Source organism: Scleropages formosus, chromosome 3, assembly GCF_900964775.1.
Source record: "Scleropages formosus chromosome 3, fSclFor1.1, whole genome shotgun sequence".
NCBI classification, from domain to species: Eukaryota; Metazoa; Chordata; class Actinopteri; order Osteoglossiformes; family Osteoglossidae; genus Scleropages; species Scleropages formosus.
This window is the reverse complement of record NC_041808.1, coordinates 26,746,154-26,760,338: the sequence shown is the minus strand read 5'-3', so window position 1 is coordinate 26,760,338 and position 14,185 is coordinate 26,746,154. Positions and strand designations below refer to the sequence as shown.

The 14,185-nt window shown below is 43.0% G+C and overlaps 1 protein-coding gene across 1 annotated transcript in view; it reads right to left on the bottom strand.

Annotated features, from left to right (window-relative positions):
* Nucleotides 1-3,362: 3,362 nt before the first annotated feature.
* The window catches only part of LOC108926104 (polypeptide N-acetylgalactosaminyltransferase-like 6), a 134,451-nt gene continuing 123,628 nt past the window's right edge, over nt 3,363-14,185 (bottom strand). Inside the window, exons 9-13 of the mRNA XM_018738584.2 lie at nt 8,890-8,997; nt 8,384-8,605; nt 6,209-6,325; nt 4,801-4,950; nt 3,363-3,758 (exon numbers count right to left, since the gene is read on the bottom strand). Coding sequence (XP_018594100.1) covers nt 3,600-3,758; nt 4,801-4,950; nt 6,209-6,325; nt 8,384-8,605; nt 8,890-8,997 — 756 coding nt within the window. The 3' untranslated portion in view covers nt 3,363-3,599. The remainder of the gene's footprint in view (nt 3,759-4,800; nt 4,951-6,208; nt 6,326-8,383; nt 8,606-8,889; nt 8,998-14,185) is intronic.

Below are 14,185 nucleotides of genomic sequence, written 5' to 3'. Positions count from 1 at the left end.
CACAAATAGCTTCACACAATAAAAAATATGTAAGAAAAAATAAGATAATGTGTTGTAGCAGTGGAGAAACAGCCTCTAATAAGAAGGCTAAAGGTTTATCTTATATTTATTTTAAGTTTAGGTAAACATTTACATTTACACTTCAAGTTTATATACAGTAGGTCATCTTCCAGTCTTGCGGTAGTTAACGTTTGCTGTCTGCTGAATGTCCTGTTGTGCCAGCCTGTTTTGCAAAAGGTAAATTCTACACAAACACACACACACACACACACACCATGTGCATGGAACATTCTATCACTATAGCACTGCCTCCATCTAGTGTCCAGCAGTAGAATTCTAAGGGAAAGTCATGAATTCTGCCACTGCTGATATCTAAATTGCAGTTTTTCTTCATTATTATCAAAGATATTGATGAAGAAAACACCATACCAGCACATGCATCGTTTACACTGCATCCCTGTATCTTTTTTTACTGTTTCCTTCACTCTTACTTAGTTTGATTCATTGTGCTGCTATAGGATACCTACCACACACACACACACACACACACACACACACACACACACACACACTTTCTGAACCGCTTGTCCCATACAGGGTCACGCAGAATCAGAGCCTAACCCGGCAGCACAGGGCGTAAGGCCGGAGGGGGAGGGAACACACCCAGGACGGGACGCCAGTCCGTCGCAAGGCCCCCCAAGCGGGACTCGAACCCCACACCCACTGGAGAGCAGGACCCGGTCCAACCCACTGTGCCACCGCACCCCCTACCTACCACACACACACACACACAAAAAAAAAAGAAAAAAAAAAACCCGTCATACCCTAATTGCTAATTTTACTTGTAACATATCTATGAACAAGGATGTTAATATTATTAGCTATGATAATGCTTCAACAAAAAGGGTAAGAAACATACAATATGTTTTTAATTGCTTTTTACACTCCGCTCATCGAGCGTTATCCACCGTTATCTAAAAGCATCTTTTTGCTTTTTGCTCTTCCTTTCTGTTATTTGTTTGCACAAACTGTGGATTTTAATAGTATAATCAACCTTTTATTCATCCCAAGTCTTTTAAAAACTTGATCACTCAGAATCCTGTAATTCTTGAAAGGAAGACTGGCAGGCATCTTTTCTGTTGAATTTACATTTATTCAGCAGAGCTTTTCTCCTAAACGACTTCCAATGAACACTATGTAGCGTTATGAGCCCACACACCTTATTCACCGCGGTGACTTACACTGCTAGATACACTGCTTACAAGGGGTCACTCATCCATACATCAGTGGAACACACTTTTTCTGTCACTCACACACTATGAGTGAACCTGCACAGCATGTCTTTGGACTGTGGGAGGGAACTAGAGCACCCGGAGGAAACCCATGTGGACATGGGGAGAACATGCAAACTCCACGGACACTCAAACCCATGTCCTCTCGCACCACCCAGGTTCCGTGAGACAGCGGTGATACTCCCTGTGTTACCGTGTCGCCCATTCTCACAGTAATTTTCATGGTAAGCACTGGATGGGGTGCTAGTCCAGTGTAGGGCAAGCTCACACACACACACACACACACACACACACACACAAAAGACATTTTATGGTCACCAATTCAAATGACATACATCTTGGGACTGTTGGAGGAAACCTGAGGAACCCAGAACCAAGGCACTGTGAGGTAGCAGCATTACTGATCGTATCATGGTGCCACCCCTCTTTTAGGCACATTTATAGTGACCAAATGAGCCTTTTGCTCTTTCTAGTCACAACTGCTGGATTCTAAATGACACACATGCTGGGCCTGCTCTCCGCACACACAGTGTAACACGTGTTTTTTCAGCATTTACCTGGCAGGACAGAAGAGGAGTTAAACAGTGAGATGAAAGTCAGTGGTTTATTGCCAGGACTGGAGACAATGCTAATGAGTTCAGCCCTCGAAGACCCCATTGGAACAGCCTTGCAGAATGGTTGGCCTAAATCTGCATACTGAGACAAGATGTCAATGCATCACTAATAATACTTGTACACAAAATCATATCATTTCTGCAGTCATAATGGGTAGAGTTACTACTGCAATGTCACTTAAGTTTTTTTCTTTTGTAAATAGACTAAAATGTGCGTAAAACCCAGAATATGAAATAATTCAGGGAATCGTGCTGTGTGTTTCAGGCTAACTTTAGTGATATGAGTTTTACATGAAGAAGTACACAATTTAACAAAGGTGGGACATCTAAGTTAGAGAGAAGTTGGGGGTCTCCTGGTGCGGCAGCAGGTGGCGTAGCTGTTAGAGGTGTTACTTTGCACTTAAAGGACCCAGGTATAACTTCCACCTCCGGCTGTAGTTCCCTTGATCGAAGTACTTACCCTAAACCGATACAGTAAAAATTACCTTGCTGTTTAAATTGATAAATTACAGTAAATAGTTTAATGTTGCTGATTGCTTTGGAGAAAGGTGCCAGTAAAATAAATAAATGTAAATGATAAGGGGGGTCAGGGGGTGCAGTGGGTTGAACCACAGTCCTGCTCTCCGGTGGGTCTGGGGTTCGAGTCCCGCTTGGGGTGCCTTGCGACGGACTGGCATCCCGTCTTGGGTGTGTCCCCTCCCCCTCCGGCCTTACGCCCTGAGCTACCGGGTTAGGCTCCGGTTCCCCGTGACCCTGTATGGGAGAAGCGGTTCTGAAAATGTGTGTGTGTGTGTGTGTGTGTGATAAGGGGGGTGCACAAAATGACATTACCTATGAAGGTCATTGTGCTGGGTGCAGGAATAACTTTAACAGAGTACTTTTTTATTTTTTTTTTCTGTTTGATCATCCTAACCGTTGTTAACATTTCTTTAGATAACCAAATAATACCATTTATATTCTCCAAGTCAATTTCCCACTTACTAGATCTATAATAGATAAAGAGAAAGAAAACCATGTACAAATAATAATAAAAAACATTGTTTAACATAAACATGGTTTATTTTTGCTTGGTGAAAATGAGCCCTGAACAAGGATATTTTTCATAAATAGTATGTCAAACTATTAAAATGTATTGTTACCTTATTGTCATCGCTATTATGACCACTTCACCATACTTTAATAACTTAAAGCTTTATTTTCACTGGGACCAAATGTAGCTCTAATAAGAATGTTCATTATTATGATAGTAAATCACTGAAGTATATACATTGTCAGCTGTAAAAAAATGGCACAAAAATTGAAAATAAATTAATAAAACAGTAATAAAAAATAAGAAGCAATAAAAAAGTATTAATACAGACTCAGAGGTTTGGAGGCTAATTGTCGAAGAGTCGCCTAAACAAAGTCAACATGCAGTCTTTGCATAACCCAGGGCGAGTCCAAAGTGTGGCCGTCATCGGCGTGTGACACCGGGGATCAAACCCCTAGTCAGAGCTCGCCCGAGAAGAGTGTGTCTCGTGTTCGCAGGTGCTGCTGGCTGCGCTGGGCCTCCCCTGCGTCCATACACCTCACACCAGCTGCTCCGAGATCCTGAGAGGGGGCTGCTGCCGGAGGGGAACCCATCCGCGTTAAGGCTCCTGGACCTGAGTGGGTCTCCTCTGAGGGTGGGGTAACTGGCTGCGGTATATGGTCCTTAGGGGCTGTTGAGTTTCTCCAGGACTGTGATGTTTACATGCTGGAAGAGCCAGTGCTGCGTCTCTGAGTCAGGGTCGCACTTGCTCATGAAAATCTTCTTATCGCTGGGGCTGCAGTCCATGCAGCTGCCGCTCACTGGGTGGTACAGAGACTTATCCTGCAGCCGAGAAGAGTTGGCAACTGTAACTGCATCATCAGAAATGATATAATCCCGTCTTATCTCCTCCCAGCGATTACAGTGAGGAAGAAATTCGGGGACTTTTCTAATCGAAAGAAGCTCACTTTTTTACTTGGTGAGGGATGTAAGTATGAAACTAGAGTGTACGAAAAACATAAAATTCAAAACTAAAAGAAAAATTACACACACACACACACACACACACACACACACACACACACACACACACACACACACACATTTTCAGAACCGCTTGTCCCATACGGGGTCACGGGGAACCGGAGCCAACCCGGTAACACAGGGCGTAAGGCCAGAGGGGGAGGGGACACACCCAGGACGGGACGCCAGTCCGTCGCAAGGCACCCCAAGCGGGACTCGAACCCCAGACCCACCGGAGAGCAGGACTGTGGTCCAACCCACTGCACCACCGCACCCCTAGAAAAATTACAACTAAAAATAAAAAAAAGCAAAAGCAATTACGAATACCAAAATACATTTTTATATTTAAAATTAATTTCAAAAATCAAACTTTTATATTTAAAAAAAAAACTAATCAATAAAGTAGCTGGGTAAATTACTCCCGCCCCACTTATGTATATCTAGGGTCACCAGTCCATCATAGTGTAGATTTACGATGGTTCGACTTGCGATTTTTTCGACTATGATGGTGAGCTGGCGATAGACATTCAGTAGAAACCATACTTCGAATTTTGAATTTTGATTTTTTTCCTGGGCAAGCGATAGGTGGAGTGATACTCTCCCGCGATGCTGGGCAGTGGCAGCGATCCACATCCCCCAGTCTGTCACGCAGAGGTGTGTATTAGGTGTATTAAATGCATTTTCGACTTACGATATTTTCGACTTATGATGGGTTTTGGGGAACGTAACCCATCGTAAATCGGGGACCACCTGTATATGAAATAGACGCTTTGAAGCTGTTGAATGTCTCATCAGCTCTATTTTTGGCAACAAACAAATTTCAACCTAAGTACAGCTGGCACTGGGATGGCCCCTACTGTACCTTCCTATAGCGCCACTGCTGGTTGCCCTTCATGCCATGGCAGTCGTACAGTGTCACTGGGCTGCTGTTGGAGATGGCATCTAGGCAGAACTTCCGGGTGTGCATGGGGTCTCCTGGCCTGATGTCCTCCCTCCAGCCAAAAGTAAAAATCTTAAAGAGCACACACACACAGAGGATATTAGCTCCTTCACAAGTGATCTGAGATCGGTCAGTGCAGGAATAAACAGTCTGAAATCAATAAGAGAGACTTATCCAGAATCGTAATATAAGCAATTTAAGCGTGTGAGAACAGCCTCATGGCTGCGGTAAAAGCCTTAGCTCAAAGTTTCAGAGGCACGGAAACCTTCACACTGGAGTGCTCCAAGGTCAGGTATGAAAAGCACTAAATATGGGACTGCAGGTGGCATAGTGGTTGGAACTGCCACAATGCACTCAAAAGACCCAGGTTCAAAACGCACCTCCTGCTGTAGTACCTTCGATCAGAGTACTTTCTCTAGAGTGATACAGTAAAAAATACACATACACACACTTTCTGAACCACTTGTCCCATACGGGGTCATGGAGCCTACCCAGCAACACAGGGCGTAAGGCCGGAGGGGGAGGGGACACACCCAGGACAGGATGCCAGTCCGCCATAAGGCACCCCAAGCGGGACTTGAACCCCAGACCCATCAGAAAGCAGGACCCAGTCCAACCCACTGCACCACCACACCTCCCAGTAAAAAATACCCAACTGTATAAATGGGTAAATTGCTGTAAATTGCTCAATATTCTAAGCCACATTAGAGAAAAGCATGTGATAAATAACTGAATATCAATTCTGAGCCCTGAAATGCTACGCTTGAGGAACCACTAATTTAAATATTCTCTATTCTTACTTCCACGATGTCTGTGCATTGTACAAAATCAACTATTATCTGATCTTGATTTATGTCCCAACAATATTACTGTATTCCCTCAGTTCTAGTCGGAATTAGCCGTCTCCATCATTCCTGTAAAAACACTTTGGCTGTTAATTGTTAAAATGTCAATTAAAAAACATATACAAATTTATACTCTTACAAAACATAAAACTTTGGCCACAGGTAACATAGTGGCTGCTGTTTATGGCTGTTGCCTTGTACCCCGGCTGTATAAACGGTTAAGTTCTTGTAGAATTACTTATCTAACATTATAAGTAGCCTTGAACATATGTGTCCGCAAAATACCAATTCGTTTACTTAAAGAATGAGAAGGAAGGACGTCAGGCTTTCGTTAAATGCTCACATCTTCACTGATATCCCTTGAAATCTTACAGCAAATTTTTGCTCTTTGTATGTAACTGAAGGTGTTTCAGCTGTGTAGAAATGCTGTACTCACAGTGTTTTTGCGACTGAACAAGTGCGTGAGGCTGAGCGGGGTGCGTTACCTGTTCGCGAGCCCAGGTGCGCTCAGCTCCTTCCTTCAAGCAGGTGTCCAGCCTCAGCTCGGTCCCTGTGGCTCCATGTTTACTGTCTATACACAGGCCAGACGCTGCACTGCGGATCTGCAGGCACCAAATGATTAATAATGATTTATCGCTTAATCATTCGATGTAATAGTAATGATAATGATTTATTACTTCGCTGAAGTTTTGTAGCCAAGTGACTTACAGTAATTGCCCCATTCATCCACCAAAAAAATCAGATATGCAATGCCTACAACCACTTGTCCCAAGCAGGGTCGCGGCGAACTGGAGCCTAACCCAGCAAGACAGGGTGCAAGGCTGGAGGGGGAGGGGACACACCCAGGATGGGATGCCAGTCCACTACAAGGCTCCCCAAGCGGGGCTCGAACCCCAGACTCACCAGACAGCGGGCACAGGCCAAACCCACTGCAGCCCCCTCAAAAATCAAATATGTTCCCTTAAAATATTTAAATGAGTCGGACCCACCAGATTTTATCAGAAACTGAACTGAAACCTTCTCCCCCTCAATTCTTTTTCTCACGACATCCCTTGCCAACATTACAAAGAGTATTCAGTCTTTTAGCAGTTTATGGGTCTTGAGTGATGTTCACAGTTTTGTCAAATATTTGCTCATTTGCATAAGTGTTCCACCAATCCTAAACTCCCATGAATGTTTAAACAGCATTAAATACTCAGTGGGGTTTATTTGACGAAATTACATGCTCCAGTGCGGTTCCACGCATGAGCCATTAGCTTTCTCTGTTTGATAAAAAGCCACGGCGGAGGCCATATTCCATTCAAGTGTTTCATTCGGTCCCATATTAGTGAACATCAGTTAACTTGTTCAGCATTTTAAACTGATCAGAAAAATACATAAATCTGACGAAAAGGGACTACTCTGAGATGAAGAACAGAATGGTCGTCCGCCGATTGCAGATTACAAAAGATATATATTTTTTGTTCCTCAACAATACCTCACCACGGTGGCTGATGCTATTTGAAAATTTGCATCTAAATGCCTGACGATGTTCTATTGCTGCCGCGAAGATGTGGGCAAAGACGAAATGAGCCATTACAGCTTCTCCACGACCGTGAAGACAAATAGCTTTTTATTTCTGCACACATCTGCTGTATGAAGGCGGTCTTGTCTTCTTGTTCTCCTTCTTTCTCTTCATCACGCATTTGCGCAGTGTATATCACCAGGAAAAAAAAGAAAATTCTGGTAAAAGTCAGTTAGTTTTGACCGAACTACAAGAAGATCATTTGATCATTTTCTTCCCATTGGTGAAACGTTCACTTTAGGATTATGGGGTTATGAGAAATTAACCGTATTGACAGCATAACAATTTACAGTTCCACCGGATTAAATGGCTGGATTTTTGAAAGTTAAGGTTTTAGTCAAGAGAAAAACAGCAGGCCATGGTTTTTCACAGCCAGCAGGTGGTGCAGCGGTTGGAGCGGCTGCTTTGTACTCGAAGAATCCAGGTTTGAATCCATCTTCTCGTTGTGACACCCTTGATCAAGGTGTTTACCTTGAACTGATACTGTAAAAATGACCTAGGTGTATAAAATGGGTAAATCACTAAGTAGCTTAAAAATAGCTTTGGAGAAAAGTGTCAGCTAAATAAATAAATAGAAATAAATCCTTGCCATGGTAAGGACTGCCTCCCCAAGACAGAAATGTGCAATAAAGCATATGAACATGAAAACAGCAGCTAATATTTTACGCTTCTCTAAAATGACGTACAATGTCAGGTTTGGAGGGTAAGCTATGTACAGTTATTTACCTTACTTTCTATCACACCAACAGTGTCAACCAGTCACACACCACTGTTTAATGTCAACATAAAACGCAACTGAAATCCATTGCTGTTCAGTACTGTTTTTATTAATTATTTATTATTAATGAATTATCTGACACTTTTCTCCAGAGCAATTTACAGTGTTAGGCTGCTAACAATGTTTTACCCATTTATACAGTAAGGTAATTTTTCCTGTATCAATTCAGGGCCAATACTGCGACCAAGGGCACTGCAGCAGGAGGAGGGTTTCGAACCTATCTCCTTCATTTGCAAGGCAACAGTTCCAAACACTATGCCTGGATGGGATGTTGCCCTGAGGACAGACCTTGTCTTCTGCCTTGTGAGCAGGACTTACCTCCCCCCAGGCGGCAGGCAGAGGCTCCACAGGTGGGTAATACTTGGGCAGGTCCCAGGCCACCGTGTTCATGTACCACTTGAAGTCCTTACATTTGAGGTGCTTGCGCAGGGCCTTCTGAGCACTGAGGTCACCCGTGGACAGGTGCCGGTACTCTGGCCGGCGGCGGTAGATGAACTCCGTGTACTCGTCCATCCAGGTCTCAGCCACACGCTTCAGGTTCTAGAAACAGCCATCATGTCCACTCTCTAGCCACATGGGGTCTCCAGGGTTACATCTGAATCCCATCGGCCACCAGCAGATTGTTATGAGAGCCGCCCCGGGAGGTATACACACCCTTCTGAATACATGGATTCATCCTCATGTTCTTATTTTACTTGCCCTGTAGTACCACTGAAAAATACCATGATGCAATATGCTCATGATGGCAAAGCACCTCGTACCGATAATGATGACCCTAAGGACGCAACGCTACTACACACTTTCTAAAACATGTATGCACTTACTCTGGCCAGGCTGGTCCCAGACGGCACTTTGTAGGGCACGTACTTTCTGTAAATGTGGCCAACTCTGGAACAAGGCACATCATACATGGTACCTCCACACATCCAGACCTGTGGAAAACACAAAACATTCAAAACGAAGGCATTCATACATTGAACTGAATTATTGCAGCCCCCATGGACAATTCCTCTGACGAAACAATAGACAAGTGTGCATCTTGACGTCCAGATGATGCTGGAAAAATACCCAAGTCTCAGATGTTTGATTATACTGTATAAATATAAGTACATTTGTGTGTATATGTAAATAATATATATCATTTATATCTTTATTCTATAAAGCATATAGTTTGTACTTGTATGATCAGACTGGTAAAGGGGGAGCAGGTCTGATCGTGCAGTTTACTGCTCATTCCAATGTATCATATATGTGAATTTTTGTAATAATGTTGGAAAGATAATTAACATATATTTTATCAAATTTATATATGCAGGACAGCTGGTAGTGTTGTGGCTACAAGTGCTGCCTTTGGACTCAAAGGTCACTGGTTCAGGTCACTGGTTCAAGTCCTCACTGTGATACTCTGGAGCAACATCCTTTCCCTAAATTGCTCCAATAAAAACTGCCCCGTTGTATAAATAGGTATATAACTGTACCTTAATGCTGTAAGTTGCTTTGGAGAAAAGCATCAGCTAAATTAATAAATATGTTTTCTTTATTTGTGATGTGTGTTTGGAGTTTTATGCTTGCAAATCAGTTGAAATTTGAAAAGTTAACCAATTTTAACAATTTTTGACAAACTTTGTTTCATTCATCCCAGTATCCTACCACTAAGGAGAAAAATTACCAATGAAATTGTGAGTTGGAGGAGGCTACTGCAAGGAATACAGTTCTTTTAAAAAAAAAAATTCCTTTAAATTAAATTGAAGTGTTTCTTAAAAAGTTGTTTCATTTCATGGATTAAACAACCATGTTTTTTCACAATTCTTTTTTTTTTTAAGTTCTGCACTTAAAACAAACAAAAAAACAAATAAAAACAATACCACTACAGTGTCTGAACTGCTTGTCCCATACAGGTTCGCAGGGAGCCAGAGCCTAACCTGGAAGCACAGGGCATAAGGCTGGAGGGGGAGGGGACACACCCAGGACAGGATGCCAGTCCATCACAAGGCACCCTAAGCAGGACTTGAACCCCAGACCCACCGGAGAACAGGACCCAGTCCAACCCACTGCGCCACCACGCCCCTGTGCCCCCTGCCTGTACTATTATTACTATTGCTGCTAATACACACACACACACACACACACACACACACACACATTTTCAGAACCGCTTGTCCCATACGGGGTCACGGGGGAACCGGAGCCTACCCGGTAACACAGGGCGTAAGGCCGGAGGGGGAGGGGACACACCCAGGACGGGACGCCAGTCCATCGCAGGGCACCCCAAGCGGGACTTGAACCCCAGACCCACCGGAGAGCAGGACATAATAATAATAATAATAATAATAATAATGTGATGTACTGGACTGTCCAGTAACAGTACTTTGGAGGCGATCCCAGAAAGCCATGCGGTAACACGGAGAACGTGCAAACTCTGCACAGACAGAGCCGAAGTCGAACCCCAAGCTCAGATGTGAGATACTAGCAGGACTCGCTGCCCCTCAATGCCACATTATAGCACGGAGAAAGCTGGGGGAACTTCTGTCCCATAAGGCTCCACAAGGGCATCATTTGCCATAGAAAAGTGCCGCCTGACATGAAGTAAGCGAGGCGAGGTCTGCTGAGTGCGAGCGAGCGGGGCTCCGGGACGAACTCGGATCAGTCCTCTGTGTCTTCTCCTTGAAGATTCTCCGTGCCCGACAGGGCATCTTGACAGACCGCAGTGAGCAGAGTGCAGAATGGGGCTCTCATTATGGAGCCACATGCTTTCACTCAGTGCCTCTCAGCTTGAAAAAAAAAAAACAAACAGAAAACACATAGAAAAAAATCCGACAACCAACTGTCTAGGGTGGACTTTCTGCCAGAATGCATGACACTGGCGCTATTAGGGGTTCCTCAGCTCAGCTCTTTTAGCAAATCATTGACTCGTCCAACACAAGTGGCCAACAAGCGCAAAAAATGGGAAGCAAAAGTGTGGCGCGATGATCCATGTTTAGGGTTTGTCTCTGTCTGGCTGTCACCCCTTTCAGTATTTGTTCTATCCGACTGCCAATGCCTGGTGTACAAGTGGAAGTAATTTCCCACTGCTGAAGGTCCCAAAGCCCACAGCTACGGTCTTCAGCAGTACTTTTGGAGGCACGGTACACCCTGGACAAACAGAATTTGATAATTTGGCTACGGGATGTTTATGATATAAAGAAATAAAATCAACGCAATCACTGCCTCCACCAGATATTCATCAAAAAGCTCCAAGTCATAACAGATGGGGGCGCTATTGGCTAACAGTCTAGAGAGTATTAAGTTCTTGTCTTTATAAACGTATCAGTATTTCATAATGCCATTATAATACAGCATAAATATTAATTTAGGTTCTGATAGTGTTGGTTAGTGTATGAAGAGTGCATTTGATGGTCAAGTGAGTATTGATAATGAATGAATGAATAATAACTAACTAAAAAATATTAAATCTGACTTAATAATTGGTTATTATTATTATTCTCATTATTATTATTATGTTGTTCACTTAATTACCAGGACCTTTAAATGTTCAGGTTATAGCATTAAATCTGAATGGTGGAAACTGAAGTTTTGAAATGAGAAAAAACAAACTTGCACAAAAAAACTGATTATGTTTTAAGACTGATCTGGGCAGCTTCATGATTATTCTCAAAGGAGCCAATTTCAGAACGAGGATGAGCAAACGCAGCAGCCCTCGGAGTGCAGAGTCAAGACCTCATCATGCAAAAGCCTCAACTGGCTGACTCTCAGGTCTCTTTCATTAACCCCATTACATCATAAATCATATGTTGAAACGTATTCAGTGATCACATTCGGTCTGGTTTTGTAACTCTTGCGATGAATAGAAAGTTGAGGCGAAGTACGGCAGAAGCTTGCTGGTAAAGCACCTAGCGAGCGAGAGCCTGGGAAATGCAAATGTGACGCTACTGTGGACATTGCAGTCATCGTCCCCAGGGACCATGCGGACAGTCTCTTCACACTACATTGGCTTTATTGTCACATTGCTGCTCTCCTGGTTACTCATCTGGTAATGGTGCTTTGATATGAGAGCGTATGAGGAACAAGGTGCAGAGTTTAGGGAGACGCAGCACTCCGGACTGCTGTGCATAGCTCCGCTGAGTCTTCTTATCATTTCTGAGGTCCACATAATTTGGTGTCAGGAAGGAATTTCAGTTACTTTGCTATCTCTGCATTTATGCAAGATATTTAACCATGTGCATAACTTACATCATTTATCTATTTTGTATGAATTTTTAAAATATTTTTTACTTACACACACACACACACACACACACACTTACTTTCTGAACCGCTTGTCCCATACGGGGTCGCGGGGAACCGGAGCCTACCCGGCAACACAGGGCGTAAGGCTGGAGGGGGAGGGGACACACCCAGGACGGGACGCCAGTCCGTCCCAAGGCATCCCAAGCGGGACTCGTTTTTCACTTATATTTTTCATCAATTTAAATTAGACATTTCCATTCGTGTTTCTAATCTTTTCCTTAATAAATGTTTCCATGTCTCAATAGCATTGATTTAAAAAAAAAATAAGAAACTCTCTACCATATTACAGGCTTTTCACGTTATATATTTTTTATATTCTAATGAGGTGGGCCTACAATGATCATTTGCATGGATGTTTTATATCTGGGGTGTCCAACACGCAGCCCAATGTTTCACGCAAAGTAGCCCGCAAGAGCATTTGTAAAATTATTACCATACTGTGCACCATACCTACCATAAACAATAGGAATTCTTCTGAAATGTGTGATAATACAGTTATAGTTAGATGTACACTTGAACACACAAAACTTCTAAACAAAATAAAATTAAACTAATAATATTTTCTCAACGTAGACATTCAAGTTTCAGCATGTCACTTGCTATGTTTATTTTTTTAAACATGTGCAGCCCTCAGATCTGTTCATTTTAATGATTGTGGCCCTTGGTCTTAAAAGGTTGGCGAAAAAAAAAGCCTGGGCAGCCCTGTCTCAGATAATACATGGTAAAACTTAACTGAGCAAAAACTAAATCTCATTTTAAGGTAACAGCACGCAGACAGTATTGTCTGTTACAGCCAATATGCGCTGACTGTGTATATGACTGCTACAAGTCTACCGTTGAACACCAGAAGATAATAAAACACACGCAAACACACACTTGACTCAGGAAATCGAGCATTTGAGCCCGTATTGTTACAGCCTTCATTTCTATTCAGAGAAGAAAGGCCAACGTTTCAATTACAGGCCACTTAATGACAGTAAATGGCGCAATGAAACACTGAGGATGGCAGGTGTTTCCGACACGATAACTAGTTTTTTGTTTTTTTTTTTCCTTTCAGATGCTGGGCAACCGTTGCATGATATTTCCAAAGATTAAAAGAGTTTATTTTAGTCTATTTTCTATGAGATGTACGTCGCTTTTGAGAAAGGCATCTGCTAAATGAATAAATGTAAATGTAAATGTAGGTGTTCTGTATCAGAGCATCACATATCTGAATGAAATTAAGGTCAGTTAACCTCTCCAGCGGAGACTAAACACAAACTGATATCTGTGGTAGCGTACATGGAACAGTACCATGTTTTTTCATAACAGTTTAAATTTATATCTAGGCGTTCTGACTTGCAGCATAAATTGTTTCCATGAATTATTAGTAAGCTCCAGAACTACTTTGTTTGCCAGTAGTTTAGAATGTTATAGAGCCTTTTTTTATAGGCCAAGGACACACAGATAAGACATGCAGTTAGTTAGAAAAAAATGTAATAGAACAATACAAGAAAAACTTACACATCAACCGATCAACTTCCATAACCGCTTGTACCGAGCGGGGTCGCGGCGAGCCGGAGCCTATCCCGGAGACATTGGATGTAAGGCTGAAATGGTGGGGGAGGCACACCCTGGACGGGACACCAGTCCACCGCAGGGCCACAATGAGGTACCCAGGCACACAACTGGGTGAAGGTACTGGTGCGACTGCAGGGTAAGCACCTCACTCAAGGGCACTACAGTTACAGGTGGGGATTGAATGGGCAACCTTCGGAGCCAAAGGCAGCCGCTCCAACCACTAACACCACCAGCCGCCCTAATTTACACACTGTAGAATTTAATCTTTCAGTA